The 20200-nt window shown below is 35.4% G+C and overlaps 1 protein-coding gene across 6 annotated transcripts in view; it reads left to right on the plus strand.

Annotated features, from left to right (window-relative positions):
* RYR2 (ryanodine receptor 2) overlaps window positions 1-20200 on the plus strand; it is a 381518-nt gene that overhangs the window by 320865 nt on the left and 40453 nt on the right. For 3 of the 6 annotated variants that reach the window (XM_061365725.1, XM_061365728.1, XM_061365726.1), the window contains 8 exons: window positions 1917-2020; window positions 2612-2663; window positions 2816-2869; window positions 4626-4649; window positions 12642-12741; window positions 13669-13748; window positions 15331-15407; window positions 16749-16822. In XM_061365725.1, coding sequence (XP_061221709.1) covers window positions 1917-2020; window positions 2612-2663; window positions 2816-2869; window positions 4626-4649; window positions 12642-12741; window positions 13669-13748; window positions 15331-15407; window positions 16749-16822 — 565 coding nt within the window. The remainder of the gene's footprint in view (window positions 1-1916; window positions 2021-2611; window positions 2664-2815; window positions 2870-4625; window positions 4650-12641; window positions 12742-13668; window positions 13749-15330; window positions 15408-16748; window positions 16823-20200) is intronic. The other 3 variants (XM_061365727.1, XM_061365729.1, XM_061365731.1) reach the window with 1 other exon arrangement.

Here is a 20200-nt window from a genome sequence, read left to right on the forward strand (position 1 = left end):
ATACAATATTCTACACTATCTTTATTAATAGTTAAAATGCTTCTGCTTCAACCAAATAGCTTATATGAACACTTAAGCTTATATGATAGAATTATTGGTTAGTTTTGTGAGTAGGCATTACTTATGTTTAATGCATGTTTATTAATTAGATTATACAAGAAATTACATCTTTAAAGATTTCAATATTTAGAAATGACAACTAAAACTTATTTGTTTTATGCTTTTATGTTACATTCAGTTAAAGCTTTTTATTTTACACTTTAATGTTAGGGCAAATTTCTGAAAACACTGGAAATTAGCAATACTTGTTTCTCAGAATTTCAGAAAAGCATTTAGTTCTAGGGTTCATACTGTGCTTAATGAGTTTTACTTAACTCAGTCATTGGTGGCTTTGATCTCCTATTTAATTTGAATTAAAACTATGAAAGCTAATAACTTGTGTTAAACATTAACACAACTTCTGCCTTTTCGCTTATCAGTTTTGATAACATTAGGGAGATGTTCTGATTGATAATCTAAGTATAGATGGCTGCCATTTAATTAAAGAGAAAAGTCAGCATCATAAATGAGATTGAAATCTGGAGCAGGGGAAGACTTCCATAATGATAACTAGAATTATAATTTGCATTGTTCAGATCTTGCCATTACTGAAAATACTGTCTCATATTGCATGATGTGAAATGAACCTTATATGGTCATCATAGACTAGCATGTGAAACAGTCATTTTACAGGTAGGTCAATTAAAGTGAATTCTCAGCTGCAACCAGTTATGTTTGGTACAGCTGAATGGGAGAGGTGGAATTCCCAAGGAAGTATAAAGATCTATAAGCATTCCCACAGGAATGTATTTGACACTAGCACACACAACTTTTTTCTTTAATAGGCAAAAATCCATTTTCCTTACATCTGTTATATGGCCAACTCATATAATTAACAGGTAACATCTGACATTATCATAACTTCTTTCCTTTATCTGTATTTTAGTGTATACTGCTAGATGAAAACAAGGAGGAGGAGTGAACATAAATTAATTTATGCAACCAATTTTCCTTGAGCTACCAGGTAGTTTGTAGAAAAATATGTGTGGACTAAATGATTTTATCAATAACTTGATAAACAAAAATTACTTTTATAAATGTCTTCTGGTGAAAGGCAAGAAGCCAGAAGAGAGATTTTGTGTAGATTCTTTTCAAAGCACTGCTTTGGTGGTTGCCTTTACAATGTTTAGGACTACGTTTTTCATTTAGGGTGAACTAATTAAAGCTGTCTAAACCTGAAAGCAAAAAAACCCCAAACAAATTAAAACAAACAAACAAACTTACCCTATTTGTATGTGTATATATTATTGAATGGTATATAATACTTTTTATACATTATTGATCTGTCATCTTCTAAAATTCTACATCCTGCCAGTGTTACAAGTTCCTTCTGTCTAAAACTATTGGTGAGCTTCAAGCTTGGATTTCCTCTCCCACAAAACCTCTCTGAGTTCCAGAGTGAACATGATACTTGGCATAAGACTTGGAATAGAGGATTCTGATTTTTAACTAATGAAGCTTGTTAAACTTGAGAGAAAGAGACAGCATAGCAGCAAATTATGGCATCTGGTTGCCACTCATTCTGGATAACAGCAATAAAAGATTGAAGTTATTTTCAAAATCTAGGGAAGAGGATTAATTTTTATGAGGAGAGGAAATACAAAGCTTTGCAAATGGTATCATCTTTGTAAGTCTTCATGGTCATAAAGACAGTCAGGATTCAGGCTTTTCTTTCATACTTTGCTTAGAACTTGTTTCCTCCTGGCTGACCAAATCAAAATTGTGTATGCAAGTTTTTAATGCCTAATTGCACAGAGTAAATATTTTTCACTATAGATAATTGAATGTATTTAACAATATTTTTTTTTTCCCTAAAGAAACCTGGGGATGAACCAGCGGAAGAAGATGAAAGCCTTAAAAGAGTTGATCCTTTACATCAACTTATTCTGCTATTCAGTCGAACAGCCTTGACTGAAAAATGGTAGGGATGGTGGGAGAGACTGCAGAGTATGCAGATTTTTAGATTACTCCTGTATTTGGAGTTATATATGTCTTGTTCAAGTGAGATTGCATAGGCTAGGACAAAACATGTTCATATGCTCATATGGTGAGTGTGAGCACAACTGTATCCTGTGGTATGTGGAGAGATTTTAACCTGACCGATAATGAGATGCAAAGAGTTTTCTAGAGACAGATACCCCTATACAATTCCCTGTAATCATAGATGCTGTGTGCAGGACGTAGCACACCTCTCTCTTTTGACTGTGCTTCCTATTAACAATTATATTCTGAATGTAAAATGTAAGTATATTCTAGGTATAATTAAACAAATAACTACGTTCTCTTCATTGGAAGGTGTTTATGAATTTCTGAGCACTGTGAAGCTGGCTTTACTTTTCAGTTTGTATTAGTTAATGCCGTCTTAATTTTCCAGACAGACTTTTGTAATTAATTATGGGCTTAGAATTCCTTTAGAAAGATTTTTAAGGTGCTTAAAAATATTTTTGTGTTCCAATTCTACTATAATGGCTCTAATCTTACTCCTTTTGTCTTTCTTCTCTCTGTTAACTAGCAAATTGGAAGAAGATTTCCTGTATATGGCCTATGCTGACATTATGGCAAAGGTGACTTTTTTGCTGTTTTGTACCTTTTTTCTATTTTAATAAAATCAATGAAGAAGATCAAGAGAAATTATGTGTAAAGTAAACAAAGTCTTGGTGTGTCTACACCACCATCACCTGCAACTTACGGATGTTTTCTTTCTGCATGGTATCAGAGCTGCCATGATGAAGAAGATGATGATGGTGAAGAAGAAGTGAAGAGTTTTGAAGTAAGATTATACTTTCGTTTTGTTTTTTCTTATCATGTTAGACATTATTTCATAGCTTTCAATTGACCTTTATGTTTCTTTGTTCATGGCTTACTGCAGCTTATTATGTTAGGGAACTGCATGCCAGTAGCTGGATTGGCAGATATGAGTCACCAGATTCATCGTAGTAAAACAAAAGCATATGTATTATCAAATTATATAAGATAATAGAGAGAATAATTTAATGGATCATACATGTTTATCTGATTGATTTCAATTTTTTAGTTGTTGAAGAGAAATATGATGGGTAGTACCTTACTCCTTTAGTTTGGATCATTAAAATACTGAAATACTGTTTTTGCAGTAGTAATTTACATTTGGTACCAGCAGTTTATACAGTATTTTTATGTTCACATATATATTAGTGCCTCTGAGTAAAAGGTGAGCTTTTATTCATCTCTACTGCCAAGCTTTTTCTTACATTGAGAGTAGGAAATCAGTATTTATTGTTGCTTAATATTGATTCATTTTTATGATCATCACTGTGTAAGGAAACACACTTAACATGAGTTGATTACAAGAGTGGAAGATGAGTCCTTGTCATCTATTTCCTCTGGGATCTGCCCCTCTTTTTCCATCAATAAAATGGAGTTTACAAAAGATTTTTCTATTCTGAGGGGCACTGGGGGAATTGGCTTGTTACCATATTTAATATTTTAGCATATTTTAGCTTATAATTCTGACATTAAATGTCTTATCTTTAAACTCAATTAATATTTATATTTAGTATCTTTTCTAAAATGCAGAAACATGAAATACATGCCTTTTAAAATAATTATATATATGCTAATTGGTTTTATATAAAACTACCTGTGCCATTCTGATTTTTGAGAAGTGGTTTGGAGCATGTTTACTTTCACTCTCATTATTTTGTATACATCAGATGTTCTATATGTTTTCTACATGATGCTGCATGAGATAGCACTGAATTATTTAAGTATGTATTCCCTATTTGGCTGTATACAGAAACTGGACAAAATACCAATACCAAATTCTTTTCAGCCACTCCAAAGATCTAGCCCAGTTGGGTTACAGCTAATGTACCCAATATATAAATTTCTGGTTCTTGGTAAATATCTAGGTAGGAATTAAAATTTCAGGGCTCTGTTCTTTGTGTGTGTGTGTGCTTGGGTTTGTTTTTGTTTTGTTTTGTTTTGTTTTTTGTAGTTTGCTGTCTTTTTTGTTTTGTTGGGTTTTTTTTTGTTTGTTTTGTTTTGTTTGTTTTGGGTTGGTTTTGTTGGTTTGGTTTTGGGGTTTGTTTGTTAGCTTTGTTTTGTTTTGTGCTGTTCCGTGTGTTCCCCCCTCCCCAGAAATGCCTTGTGTGATGTATCACTGGCTAAATCAAGAGTATTTATTTCCATAAGTTTTTTTTCAGTTAGCCCATGCATGCTTGTTAGGTCTTGTGCTTACAGAGGTGAAAATTTATAAAGAAGAAGTCATTGAGCTGAATGAATAAATTTATCACTAAGAAATTTATTAGTACTTGCATAAATTCTAGTGGGTTCTTTGTTCAGCATTCAACTTTATCTGTTGAGAGATCCTAATCGTTTCTCGTAATTGTTTTTCCTGTAGTTAATAAACCTATGTGCAAACAATGTGTTAATCTATTCAAAAGGCAATTTTGTGTATGTGTTTGGTCAGTCACCTGCAGAAAAAAAAAATTTTGGACTTCTTTTTCTTATTACTATCTTGCTTCTTGCCCTTGCCCTTCCTTAAGGTGACAGGATCACAGCGCAGCAAGGTAAAATAAAAAAAATATGTGTGTATTTGTCTGGGTCTAATTTTGTGATTTTTTTAGGCCCAACATCTTGGATAAGTTCAACTAAAGGGTCTTGAAAACATTTTTAATGTTTCAGTTCCAGCATGACATCTCTACTGAACCCTTCTTGTGCACAAATTCTTTTTAAAGACTCCAAGAATTATGTATGGAAAATATGTCATATAAAATTACTTGCCGTTTTGGGTAAAAAAGAGTGTCATTTGGCTTGTTCATGTTGTTTTGCTGTTCTTGCCTTTTGTGCATTGGTTTTCTTCTTTCTGGTTATAATTTAATTTGAATGATTAAAATAATTATTTGGCTCTTAAGGGAAAGTAGTTGGGCTTTTCTTCTGTATCCCGGCAAACATGCATTTCTGATGGGGTAGTACAATTCTGTTACCAAAGTTTGTGACAGAGAGACCATCAATTACATTATAGTTTATCTGGGATTCAGATACTTTTGAATGGATGGACTCCTCAGCCTTCATCGTGATAGTACTTGATAGAAACTCCATAGCTACTCTATACCTGATGTGATTACTAGCTGTTCCATGTTTTCCCTAAAACCATAGCTCTGAAATTTCACTGTTAATTTTTGTAATTGACTTATTCTTTAACACAGTCTTTTGTGTCTCATCATAACATTCTCACCATTTGTTTCTAAAAGGTCGCTCATGGCTTAAGCACCAGCCTACTTGCCTACTTCATGCAAGTGAAAGTCTCAGTTCCCGTTGTTGACTCAGACTGCTTGCTGATAGCTCTGCAAGGTTGATATTCTGAGAGGAGATATGGTGTGTGGGGTAGCAAATTTTTTGTTATGAGACATTTAGGTCTAGTCACTTGTGCTGTGGCTAATGGCAGCTAGACTAAGTAGAGATGGCTTGCTTGAGATTGGGAGTGCACAGCTTTAGCTGATGGTCAGATTTCAGTCAGTAGCTTGTGCAGCGTGGGGAACAATTATAGCCTTCTCCATTGAAAAGAGAGAGATGATTTTGGCTTTGTTTGCTAATTCTTCTATTAACGTTCAGTTCACAAAAGAAAGAAGTTCCCATATGGCTGTGGAAAGAAGATGTATTTCAGAATCAGATTCACTCTTACTGCTACAAATGTTTGCACAATTTCACCTTCATACAACAAAGACGTTACCCTGGACAATGAATGTGCTCAGAGAGACTCACAAACATTTATTTAAAGGGTATTTTAATTGCCACAAACACAAAGTACATATTACAACGCTTCCTCCTCCCCCCCCCCCCCCCGAAAAAAAGGTATATAAGCAGTCTGTTATTTCTTCTTTGTTTCTTTCATTAATTCAGCTATTCAAATCCTATATGTCTATCAGTCTACCTACTGGTTACCATACACTAAATTCCATATGCTCCACAGAAAAATTTTCTGTCTTGCTGATGGAGAAGTGTTTTAAACTTCTCAACAACATATAATATTTTCTTCCTTCATACATGACAGAAAACAGCTGTAGAAACAGTTGTAAGGATAGGAGACCATATATACCAGCTCTGTGTGTGCATGTGTGCATTTGTGTGTTTGTTTGTCAATCTATCTCAAAGTTCAATGTTGAAAGCAGTTCTTTTATTCCATGTTCTATGTGTGTGTGAAGAGACTGACGATTCAGTTTGTGTTGGAATAAAACTCTATTGTTCTTCTAGAATTTAAAAATGTGTGAGTTTTGAAGTCCTGAATCTTTTCACAGTCAGAGCAACAGAGACCTCTGGGGAAGCTCAGAATGTGATAAAACCAAGTGTATTTTATCAACAATTTTCATGCCCATATCTCATGCAGTGTAGTCTCATTTTTGTACAAATAATCTGCATTGGGATCACCATGTGGGCAGTAGGGAGGTCACAATATAAACCCACAATAAAGTTACCTACGTGTTACTATGTTTCTGCCTCTATTTGCCTGCTAGTATTTGCTTGGAATGTTTATCATTATCTTTGCTCCTTGCCCTTTGTCTCTGAGTTAACTTTCTATTATATTAAACAGATGCTCAATTGACTCCCTGTAAAAGCTGGTGTCACTGTCCCGCTTGATTCTATCTGATAGGAAATGCTTTCCAATCAAACCGTTTCACTAGTTGAATGCAAATAGGTTTCTGCACTTGAAGCACTGACTTTACTGGTTTGCTACATACTAATGTGCTCTAAATACATGTAGGATGATAACTCAAAAAAAGGAGTCAAAAGCTAGCTCACCTTGTTAAAATCAATTGGTTTAAATTGGCTCTTCACAGGAAGAAAAGAAATGGGGGAGATTGAGCTTCCTATGTCAATTTTCTTCATCCCTGTTACTGGTAGCAACTTTGTTCACAAACTTTTCTATTCACTAGATTTTTGTCAAAATGGTACATTGTGTGGTCTCTTTCTCTCAGCACAGAAAGACCTGCAAATGTCAGTACATACAGATAATGCAAGCTCTCACGGGACTAGCCCATTGGAGATGGCTACCGTTAACTCACTATCACAATGCCTACATAAATGGAGTGACCATATACCATGCATTTACAATAAGTAACTATTTTTGTTAAAGAATGGTAAGAATCACTCCTGTCTTCAAAAAGGGCAAGAAGGAGGACCCGGGTAACTATAGACCGGTTAGCCTCACCTCCATTCCTGGGAAAGTGATGGAACGCCTTATCCTTGGTGCCATCTTAAGGCATATCAAGGATAAGAGGGTTATGAGGAGCAGTCAACATGGCTTCACCAAGGGGAAGTCATGCTTGACCAATCTCGTAGCCTTTTATGAGGAAATAACGCGGTGGATGGATGATGGCAGAGCGGTGGATGTGGTCTACCTTGACTTCAGCAAAGCGTTCGACACGGTCTCCCACAGCATCCTTGCGGCTAAATTGAGGAAGTGTGATCTGGATGATTGGGTAGTGAGGTGGACTGTGAACTGGCTGAAGGAGAGAAGCCAGAGAGTTGTAGTCTATGGGGCGGAGTCTAGTTGGAGGCCTGTATCTAGTGGAGTGCCTTAAGGGTCGGTACTGGGACAAGTATTATTTAATATATTCATCAATGATTTAGATGAGGGAATTGAGTGTACTATCAGCAAGTTTGCTGATGACACTAAGCTGGGAGGAGTGGCCGACACGCCAGAAGGCTGTGCTGCCATCCAGCGAGACCTGGACAGGCTGGAGAGTTGGGCGGCGAATAACTTGATGAAATATAACAAGGGAAAGTGTAGAGTCCTGCATCTGGGCAGGAACAACCCCAGGTTCCAGTATAGGTTGGGTAACGACCTGTTAGAGAGCAGTGTAGGGGAGAGGGACCTGGGGGTCCTGGTGGACGACAGGGTGACCATGAGCCGACACTGTGCCCTTGTGGCCAAGAAGGCCAATGGCATCCTGGGGTGTATTAGAAGGGGGGTGGTTAGTAGGTCGAGAGAGGTCCTCCTTCCCCTCTACTCGGCCCTGGTGAGACCTCATCTGGAATATTGTGTCCAGTTCTGGGCCCCTCAGTTTAAGAAGGACAGGGACCTGCTGGAGAGAGTCCAGCGCAGGGCAACTAAGATGATTAAGGGAGTGGAGCATCTCCCTTATGAGGAAAGACTGAGGGAGCTGGGTCTCTATAGTTTGGAGAAGAGGAGATTGAGGGGTGACCTTATTAGTGTATATAAATATATAAGGGGGGAGTGTCACGAGGATGGAGCCAGGCTCTTCTCAGTGGCAAACAATGATAGGACAAGGGGAAATGGGTACAAACTGGAACACAAGAGGTTCCACTTAAACTTGAGAAGAAACTTCTTCTCAGTGAGGGTGACGGAACACTGGAAGAGGCTGCCCAGGGAGGTTGTGGAATCTCCTTCTTTGGAGACATTCAAAGCCTGCCTGGACACGTTCCTGTGTAACCTTATCTAGGTGTTCCTGCTCCGGCAGGGGGATTGGACTAGATGATCTTTTGAGGTCCGTTCCAATCTCTAACATACTGTGATACTGTGATACTGTAATTAAAGTCAGACTCCATGATCAATGTATCAGTCCTTAGGAATAAAACATTCCAATAGTATGCAAATAATGTGTTTCTTATTAGTTTTTCTTATCCATAATGGAGTAGATGCAACCTAATATGTGGTTTCACTCTCAGTGACTACATCATAAGTTATTCATACAGAGGATCATAGAATAATTTGTGTTGGAAGGGACTTTAAAGATCATATAGTCCACCCCCCCTTCCTGCAATGAGGGCGTGAATAATATCCATGCTTTTATCTGAGTTTTGATTTAGGGGCTTAGTGATAAATGATGATTTTAGGCTGTTCATTAAGATATTTCATTGGGTCCTCTGGCTGCTTCCCATCTTCTGTTTATCAGCATCTTTTCCCCCTACATTGTTTCTGCTGCTTATAACAGCAATAGCAGACTTTTCAAGAGCAGTCCCAGACTCCCATCTGCCCTGTGCTTCAAGTCAAACACCACAGGGCACTGCTGTAGCACAACCTAACTGAGATCTATGTAAGGCATGGCCTTTCACAGTCCTGCAGTAAAGGGTTGATGTATATTGAAGAGCAAATACTTTGCAATGATTAAGTGACCATTTTTAGCTCCAAGTTCTTTGCTTATTTTTAATGCAGTATTTACATAATAATCTTACTAACTTATCCATGTACATAAGATTTTCTGCTCCAGCTGATTCAATTCCAGACACAGCGGAATCTTCTAAACAATCCCTTACCCTTTTATTATTCCTATAGAGAGTTAGACATCTATGTCAGCTATTTCAAATATGTCAAATTTGTCACCTAACTTTAAACAAGAAAGGATGACTCAGTTTGGAAGTAACGTGTAGTTTCATAGCTGTGTACCATTGGAGAAAAAAGTTGAAACTGAGAACACAAAGATTTTGAAAGTTGCATTTATATATATATATATGTCATATATAAAGGAAAAATACAGTATTTTTCCTTTTAGAGACTTAATACTTTGTCAGTTCATATCTGCTTGAATGGGAATGAATATGTTGAATCATCACATCAGCATGGCAATGGTATGGAGGCAGTCTGTAGGAAACAAATCAAACTTCCTTGCCAGAGAGGAAGATATAAATTAATGACAGTACAAGCACAATGCCGTCAGTAAAGATATTGCTGCAAGCTGAAATGGAGACACTTCATGTATATGCTTTTTAGAACTGAAGAAGTCCAAAATGAGTGATTAAGGAAAAATTGAACTTTATAGAGCATAAACCAGCATATATTGATCATAAAGGCTCTCCCTTTCTGAATATATATAAATTGCTTGAGTAAAGTGCTTGAGTACTTGATGTTATCTTTTAATACATAGCTTGTACTCATGCATGCCTGACATTGAAATGAGCAGGTGTTTTGACTGTGTAATACCTATCTAATAGGGCTTATTCTCAGGACTGAACAGATGTCTTGAAACATTTAAAATATGAAGACAATTTAAAGAGAAGGATTCATCTTAGGATAGTTGACTTTAAAGTAATTTCTTCCCTTCTCATCTTTTTCTTTATTCTCTTTACTGTTTAACCATTTTATAATTTTATATTAAAAAATACATAAAGAGTGCTACCACATGCACTCCACGGCTGGGACATTAGTGGTAACAGTAAACAAACCTCTCCATATGGCTCTCTCTCAGAGCCCAAGGATCGTTCTTTGTATGGATTAAGAGGAAATAAGCAATTGCAGTGGCACACTTGTCAGTTAAAGTTCCTATTTAGATTTTGCAAGTTTGTTTCTTACAAAGTCAAGCTAAAACTTGTTGTTTATCCCAATGTGGGTTTTTTTGCATATGGCTGCTTGTAATGGTTTAAACACAGAACTAAATAGAATGGAGAAAATATTTGAGTCTCTGCTTCCAAAAAGTTTATAATGTGGGAATACATGTATGTGCATTTCTAAGTGGTCAGTTTTTTCCCCTATAAATGGAAAACAGCCAAGATAAAATAGTCTTGATTATCTTTATATGTATTAACATTACATACAGAAAGCAACAATGCTAAAGCATTGTAAACCTGAAGAAGGAATGTAATCTTTGGTGATTATCAACAAAGGAATGGTTGCTTTTAGAGCAAAGATTTGTGATGGGGTTTTGGTAGTGAATTTTTATTTTAGTTTGTTTGCTTTGTTACTAGTTACCTAGACAGCTTGATTTCTGTGAAAATGCCGCTTTTCTCACTTGAAGCTGTTTTGCAATGGCTGTTTCTACTGTTTTTTCTATAGTGCTATTGTAAGAAGTGTGAATATCCATTCTTTTAGTCTGTAGATCATGCAGAAACATCTTCACTCTAAGCATTCTCATAAACTTACAAGAAAATATTGTATAATGAAAGCAGTATAGGTGATATTAGGCTTGTGAACAAAAGTGAATAATCTTTCAAAGAAAGAAAAATGAAAGATTGTTGGGTCTAAAACTAAGAGTAGCTAGAAATAGGAAATAGTTTTTTAAAAAGAAACACTGATCAATTTTCAGTGGAATCTGAAAGCAAAAAAAGAAAACAATTATTGTAGCTATAGTGAACCTGTGATGTCATGATTTTCTAGTGGTTTGTGTGCGTGGTGTGTGTGTGTGTGCGCGTGTATGTTTCTGTTTTGTTTTTGTTGAATTCACAGGAAGAGGTTTAAACATGAAGGCAAAACTTTCAAACCTTAGCATGGCTAAATGTGAAGCAAAGCTGCCATTATTTTTTTTTTTCCTTTTTGTGCCTCCATCTAGATCTATCACATAATCTAAAGAAAAAAAGAAAATAAAGATACAATTTAACCTCAGGAGAGCTAATAGTGTGAAAAAAAAAAAACCCAACAAAAAACAACAACCCTGATGAATTTTGTTTCCGCAGCACGATATTATCAAAGATTTAAGAAACAAATTTGCCAGCCTCGGCGAGAACTCTCTGGTAACAGCATAAATGTCTGTGTTGGTTTGCTTTTGAGTTAAAGGTTTCCTTTTCATTCATTTGAACATATTTCTCTTTTTTACCTCTTCTTTTTTAATTTATTATTCATACACTCTATTTAGCAAGCCTTCATTTTTTAAACCTCTTCCATCTTCCAATGTCTTTTTTCCGTAAATTGGATGGAAAGTTTATGGCAGCAAAGCTGTCATTCTGGCTACTTCTGCTGCAGCTGTTCCTGCTTTTAGGTCATACATGTTTTGGGCGTTGTTTTTGGACATGACACTAACTGGTTGTGTCATGTTCCTTTTGAGTAAGCTTTTTACCACGCCATCTGATGGACTCGCTGTCATAGGGCTCTATGCAACTTCCATTTTGCAACTTATACTGCTTAGTCATCCTCAATTCTCCAGTAAACTTCAATTAACTTGGTGAAAATTCAAACTCATCTGGAATTAACTGTGCCTTTATGTTTGCTCTTTATGTTCTTCTTTATGTTTTTGGTAGTAGTTTAAATTATAAAGAACAAACTTCACCATTGCTCAAGCAACGCTATGCAGTATTGTTTGTTGCCGCTAGAGAATGTAAAATATAAAAGCACAGTGTATTCTATCAAATATTCTGTTGGAAAGGTGGGCAATCTATATTTTAATATGATATGTTTTGAAAAAAATTCTGAGATGCTTCTGTTACACTGGTATTCAGCAACAACTTGTAACTCAAGAGCCACACACTGAGCAGTATGAAGTTATGGTCACAGTATAGCAGATTATTAAGAATATGAGCTGTTGCACAAAATCATGGCACAAAAGTGCAAGTTTGATATATGCAGTATAGATCATGAATATGGGCTTTGAACTAACTTCATGATTTACAATTGAGATGACTCTTTTCAGATAAACTGCTAAAAGCGTGATAAAGAAAAATACCAAAGGGAGACTATTACTTGAACACATTAAATATCTGTTCAGTGGCATTGTATGTATTGAAATGGTCCATGATGTTGCCATAGAGCCCATATACTAAGAGAAAACATAAAATCTTTGGAGAACTGATATTAACTGAAGTCCTCATCTTAAATGACTGGAATTTTTATTCAGGAAAAAGAAATGGAAAAGCAGAAACTTCTATATCAGCAAGCCAGACTGCATGACCGAGGTGCTGCTGAGATGGTTCTACAGACTATCAGTGCTAGTAAAGGTAATGTTTTGTTGTGTACATACCATATTAAACCTCATTTTCAATGGTCTTTGAAATGATTGTAGTTCTTACAGGGCAAAACATTAAGAGGTTTGGCATTAAACAAGTTTGCTTTCAAAATGCATCCAAAGTTTCAAAAATTATTGACAGCTAATCCAGGAAAGTTTGATGAATAATTCTCATGAGGTTATATTGTTGTTGTTGCTATCATCATCATTTAATAATAACAATAATAATAAAATTTTTCTAGTGCTAATTGAGAAGAAGTATGAAAAAGTTCATACCTTTAGCAGTATGCAGTGACAAAAAAAGGCCCCCAGATTTTGGCATTTGCACATTGCTGAAGTAGTTATAGATTTTTCTGCCCCTAATCCCCAAATATCTACTTTATTGCTATTCTTTTGTCCCACAGGCATCATCTTACTCTGATTTTTAATGCTTTCATGGGCTGTTCTGTGATTTGTTTCTACAGTAATGATGTTTTAAAAATTCCTATTTAAATTTTTCTTTTACTGCAACTAAATGCTTTGGATCACTGTAAATTTCTGAAGAAATGGGAAAAAATATCTAGGCCAGCAGGCAGAGGAGGCACACTGTTAAACTTGAAAGCTAGCTTTAAATTGAGCACCCAGCCTTAAACCAGCTGTTGGACGCTCTAGTGAATGAAACATGAGTTATATTCATTGAGCTCAGTTCTTACTGTCTCATTTTGCTTCTTTTGTGTACTGTGTATTCATTGTATTACGTCTGTAGTCACTCAGGAAGGTACAGTTACACTAGAAATCATGAAACAAAACGGTCTGTTTTACAAGAGTAACAAGAAGACCTCTCCTAATAAATTACTATTTATTCAATTGTACAGATAAGTTAACAGAACATTCCTATTTTTATATATGATCTAAAAATATATTTTAAAATCATTTTAAGGTGAGATGGGTCCAATGGTTGCAGCTACCCTAAAGCTAGGGATTGCTATATTAAATGGAGGAAATTCTACTGTTCAACAGGTAAGGTACAAATTTATTTTTACCTATTCTAGTAGTCATTATAGATCTTTGTACTGTGGTTATTATAATTGTAGTAGAGAATTATGTAATGTGACTATTTGTCATATGCTGTTTATCTTCTTACTCTCATTCTCGGAAGAAAATAGCGTACAGAAGTGCCTTGTTTGCGAGGTATATATTTATTTGTATACGTATAATTAACCTATACGGATCAAGGCTAAAAGAAATTTGTTTTGCATTTCAGTTGAAAGAGGGTATTTTTATGTTAAATTGTTAAATTCTAGAGGAATTCTGTGGGAAGCAAGGATTTCTTCATAGAATCATAGAATGGTTTGGGTTGGAAGAAAACTTAAAGATCTTCTAGTTCCAACCCCCCTGCCATGGGCAGGGACACTCTCCACTAGAAGGGATTGTTCAAAGCCCCACCTGGCCTGGCCTTGAATAATTTGGGGGATGGGACATCTACACTTTCTCTGGGCAACCTGTTCCAGTGTATCACCCCCCTCAGACTAAAGATTAATTTTTTTTTCCTACTATATAATCTTTCCTACTATCTAAGTATTAGTAATACAATTAGATTTGCTGCTTTTTTCAGTTGCCTCATTTCTACAATTTTCTCTGGTCTTATGCTTATCTTTCTGATTTTCCTTTAGATTCCAGGGTCAAATTTTCAGTCTCCCTTGAGAAGAATAATTTGGGTGGGGGGAGATGTGCAAAAAGTGGTTTTGAAAAGTTGTCATCAGCAACTTCTGGAGTTCTTTGCTTAGATTAGTATGGTGTTCTTTGTGGGGGTTTCTTTTTCTGTGATCTTGGGTCTACTTGGGGTTTTGCTGAAAACGTTTCAAACTATCTGCTTATGTGCTCTTCTATTTTGAAGGTTACTTATTATCCGTTATTCCTAATATTTTGGCTATTTGCAATTAGAATTTTACCACATTTACATGCTGAATCCTTGTAGTATCCCTTCTAAGACTGATCTTTGAACATTGTGATTTTTGTTCACAACTGGGACTTCTGTTACAATCCTAAATCTTCACTCAACAAAACATTACATTCTACAATCAGAGTTTACTCCACCGAATAACTTCTTGTTACTTCAATCTGTTATCAGAGAGGTATTACACAGGTATTGCAGTAAAATGAAAACAAATTAAAAAAATGCTCATATGACTAATAATGTGCTGTTGCAGCTACAATAATCTAAAACAAACTGAGGTTATGACAAGCCTGGTCTGTGCTGAAGCTGTACTGTCAGTACAAATTTGTGGCCTACTAGTAACAAAATTATATTAATCAATGAATTCTATCTGTATTACATTTAGTAACTCTATTTATTATCCATGTTTTAGGAAGGAATAGTCAAAATGGATGACTCTCTTTTCTGTAAAAGATATGAGCTTAAATGTTCTTTTTATCTTTGATACTTGGATTTTTCTTTGCAAGACTCTTATATGAATTGTAACTATTACAGAGATTTCAAAACACCAGGATCACTAGTAATCTAGAATCCACGTAGTATTAACTAGATTAACACATGGTGTAAATATTAATTCTGTGCATAAATTATTTGTGCTTACTGCAGAAAATGCTTGACTACCTCAAGGATAAAAAGGATGTGGGATTTTTTCAGAGCCTTGCTGGTCTAATGCAGTCCTGTAGGTAAGAAAATACCTACTTTAAAAATTTATTAGTTCATTTAGGTTTTATTCCACAGTATTTATAGTTTTGGAAAGAACCTCTACATACTTTTTGGAAACAGCACCTGGGGACTTTAATGTGCTGGATTTGGGATAAAGGGCAAGGTGGTGCTGATGGTATGAAAATCTTCATCTGATAAATATCAACCTTGATAAAAGCTCTTTTCACAGCTGCATATGGCATTTCTGTCTACTTGAAGTACATTAGAAAACAACACCAGAGTTAAAAACATTCACTGGGGCAAATTCTTAACTCTGGAGGTATGCTGTAATCTTGGAGAGAGCAAATTAATGATCAATGTTAGCTAATCATGAAGACTTTGTGAAAACCCATATTTGTGAGAAGTATTAATAGGATATTTTAGAAGACAAAAAAAGGAATGGAATGTTGTGTTTTAATAAACTGTAAAGATACTGTGACTTTTTTGTCCAAACATGTTTCTCGACAGTTCACATCAATTTGATCTATATAAATATGTATCTATAATTCCTAAGACTAGACCATATCAATGGTTTATATATTACATATTGTGTAAATAATGTGTTAAGGAGCATAAAACGTAGGATTAAAAGGGCTTCCTGGATCAGGCAGTTCAGTATTCTCTTACATCAAGGGTACCACGTTATATCCTTTTTGCTTAACATTGGCTTTGCCCAAATTTTTGAAATATGTTCATTTTGAAGCATTGGTGAGGTTTCTTGCCATCAGAACTGCTGCTGTAGTTCATCTACATTCATCTGACTTCCATAAAGATTCTTGCTTATGAACAGAAGTTGCTCATGGTTAGCTGGCATGCTAAGTCACGAAAGGCAGAAATTTTCAGAATCAAAAATAAAAATATGCAAGCATATATGTTTCTGAAATCTGGTTAGTTGAATATATATTCCATTTTGGCAGGTTCAGTTTTTCAGAATTTTCAAGGGATGGAACTAATAAAGACGGTTTCTTAATGGACATTGATGCTTGGGATGAGCTGGGCTCTTATGCAAAAGTAGTCAATAGTATGGCTTCTTTGTAATCCCTAAAATGAATATGTATATCATAGACATTCGATTTTTTTGGTCAGTTGTAAAAAGCTAAAATCTATTGTCATTTGCGGTGCAAAAGCAGGTTAAGTCTGTAGAGCTCAGTTTTGTAGTCTTGTAGCAGACAAATATATTAAGTCACTGAAATGTATCTTCTTGCACTAGTATGATTATATACTTAAGTGAAATTACAGATTCTTTTCTGTCTTTCATAAAATGAAATATTACACATACTTATTTGATTAATCAGTGGACAAATGGCACTTTCTCATTGCAGTGTTCTTGACCTAAATGCATTTGAACGTCAGAACAAAGCAGAAGGCCTTGGGATGGTGACTGAAGAAGGATCAGGTACTATTGATTTAACAAAAACTATCTCTGAACTTCTCTCACATTTTGCAGAAGCAAGACAAACTTGAAAGAACTCTGTAAAGATATATCTAGAGGCTGAAGCTAAAATATGATTCCTAAGAGTGGTTTCTATTTAATTGGCTTACCAAAGTGCATGCTTGTCAATAGTAAATCACTAGCATGCTTTGAGTTTCAGAATGGTCTCGTAGAACTCTTACCCATCATTTGGAAGAAGCGAAGACATTACGTGTAAAATCGAAAACAGATTCTAGCTACCAACAGCAGTGCTTATGCATGTAAAATGTTTCAGAAATCCCTAACTAGTTTCAGCATAAGAGTTCCCACCTGATTTCTTAAATTGGTTAGGCTGGAATGAAACAGTTTAGTTAAGGCGTAAGTTAAATATCAAAGGTTGATGGAACTGGATCTGCTGTTTGGAAAAAAGTCTGCTGAGAAAACTGTTTCTTTGAAATAATTCTTTTCTGTTTGTCTTTGGGGGAAATATTATGAAATTTTCACTTTACTTTCGACTTAGAATCAATCTGGCTTTCTATGCTCTGTGTTGTCAGTTCACTGTCAATTTCTTTCTTCTGTCTGACAGTAAGTTCTGATGCTCCCTAACTGTGATTGTCTAGAAACATAAGATTCATCTCTGTGTGACTTAATAGAACTACCAAAGCACATTTTCTTCCCTTCAGTATTTTTTATGGTGCATTTTTATATTTCAATCCTACTGTGACCTCATCTTTTAACATATTTTTATCTTAGAAACTAGGTAAAAAAGCTTGACTGCATAATCATCATTTTATTTGGCGGTTCATAATTGCTATATGCAATACTGCATATCTCATTGGCTCTTTTGCCTGTAGCTCATTTATGTGACATATTTCTTGAATATTCAACCACGTCTCAAAATTATGAACTTCTAAATTTGACTGAATGACTTCAAGACTGATCATAAATACTGCTTCTCTGAAGGTGCTCCCACAGTTTAAATCATAGATCAAACCTTGCTAGACTTGTATGAGTAAACAAAATAAAGTGAACCCATGTGGATAAAATTTGGTCATAAGATTGTGGATTGAGCAGTGATGCAGGTATTTGGCATGTAAGGTTTCGGCGTATTTTACTGACCATTACTCTGCACAATGTTTTGCTCCTTTAGACAACATTTCTACTACTAAATCATTACATTTATTATTTATAATGTTGGATTTTGAAATAGACTGTCAAGATACCAGCTGATATTTCTTTTGACTGCTTCCTCTATTTCTAGAAATGACTGATTATTGCATGCAACTGTAAATACTTCTTTAAATGCTGTATAATCAACTCTGTGTTAGAGTATCTTTGTGCTTTCTCATTTGAAGGATTTTTTTAATTTTCCGTTTATTTAATATTTCTCTTTTAGTACAGAGCTAATTTTGCCAAACCCAGTGCTAACTATATTTTGTATTTGCTAAAACCAATTTCTCACTTTTTTTTTTCCTTTTTTCCCTATTTCTTTTTCTTTGAAATAATTGTCCTGTCCTCCCTTCCTCAGTCATCACTCATGAGCGTGGTAATTATTAAAAACAACTGCCTATTCTTTATTTTTCCTGCTCTTAGATTTGTGTCAGCACTGTACAGCTCCTGAACACCATGAGATTTTTTTGTTCTTGTAAGACTGTTAAACTATCAGGTTGTTGTTATTGTGTATTCCAAAATTCTTGTTTATGTGTCAGCTCTTCCCACTTTGTTCTTCCTCCCTTTCTCAGGATTTGCACAGTGACTGGCTCACTAGATGTAAGAGCAGCAAGCTTTTTAAATTTTTTAATTTATTTTTTTATTTCTTTCGATTTTAGTGAGACCAATATTTGCAATGGATGAATATTAAAAAAAATATATATGTACTTATACATACACAAAGCCTTGTGCTATAGTCCTCCTGTAGTATTTTTGTTGTGTATTGAATGTGGCTTTATCGCTGCATTGATTTGTGCAAGCATAGGAAATCAGTGGTGGATCCAGTGAGGATTTGAGGGTAGTTAGTAAGGAGAGGACCTCCCACTGGCTAGGTTTATCTAATGCAGTCAGGAGTTGATGGAAGAGGTGGTGCATTGCTTATTTAGAGGAATCAATAATGTTTACACGTGTTACATGCTTCGAAAGTTACTTGATGCATTAAACTTCCTATACCTCAAAGGTTCCTTACCTGCCTTGTAGGAGCAGTTGCAATGAGATGTTCCTGTTGCCATGAGAAATTAGAATTTAAAATGCAAAATGTATATACCATTCAGCAGAGTCAATAAGCTCAAATACAGCAGATGTCTTTTCATTAGCCAAATATTTGGGAGAGTAATGATCTGGATTTTTTTGTTTGTTTTCTCTGGCAATTTTTTATTTGGCAGATTAACAAAGTACTACATTTAGGATAATGTGCTTTCATTTCCTTTATTCCTGAGGAGCAGCAATTAATACAGTAATCACACTATGTCAAAGATTTCTTAGCACAAGGGATAATATTTGCTAACAGCACTTTTTTAATGCAATAATATCCATCTATTGAAAACTCAAGAAAACAGAACAAAGCAAAGCCAACCAAAAAAAGTATACTTTGCCTTTCAAGGTTAGGTTATTCTTGACATCATGCTACCTTCATATACATTTTTTGCATCATGAAGCACACCTTTTCGATTCATTGAAAAGTACTTTACATAAGAATTTAAATTGTACTGGTATTAATACCTGATAGCATTATGAAAGCCTAGCCAGTGTGTATGTTGGGAAACTCCAGTAGTGAACAGTTTTGAAGTATCCTAGATTTCATGGGATACCTGAGATCATGTCTCTTTGCAATCCTATGAGCAACTATCTGTAAATGCTAGAAATTAAGTACTGAAGATGTGGAAATGTTTTCTCCCATTCTTTTTTTTCAATGGAGATATTTACTCTATGAATAATTAATTAATACCAAATTAAAGATCATTTTATTGATTCCAAAGAGAATGATGGGATGCAAAATGTGCACTGTAGCTTGTTTTTCGTGTCAGTCCGAAGCAAAAACATAATAATGAGTAATTGTCATAGAAAGTGCAACCTATAAGCCTGAAATTATTCTTGCCAGAGTGAAATTAAAATTGCTGTTGACACTTATGGGAATACGATTAGCTTGTCCTGAAGGGCAGTACTTGTCTCTGGTCCCATGTCAACTTTGGCAATAGGTAGAAAGGCAAATCAACATGGATGTGAAATTTATTGTTCTGTACCAACTGTTTCTTTGTGCTGTCCACATCATAAGCTCCTTGTCCTGATATTCCTCTGACTGGTACTACCTTCCCTTTCCAAACCCTGGAACCCCCACTGGTAACAACATTAATGGTTCTTTAGCAAATGTGT

The sequence above is a fragment of the Neopsephotus bourkii genome, unplaced genomic scaffold (assembly GCF_033783945.1).
Source record: "Neopsephotus bourkii isolate Nb327-2 ecotype Australia unplaced genomic scaffold, CSIRO-AGI_Nbou_v1 NB_1292, whole genome shotgun sequence".
Lineage (NCBI taxonomy): Eukaryota > Metazoa > Chordata > Aves > Psittaciformes > Psittacidae > Neopsephotus > Neopsephotus bourkii.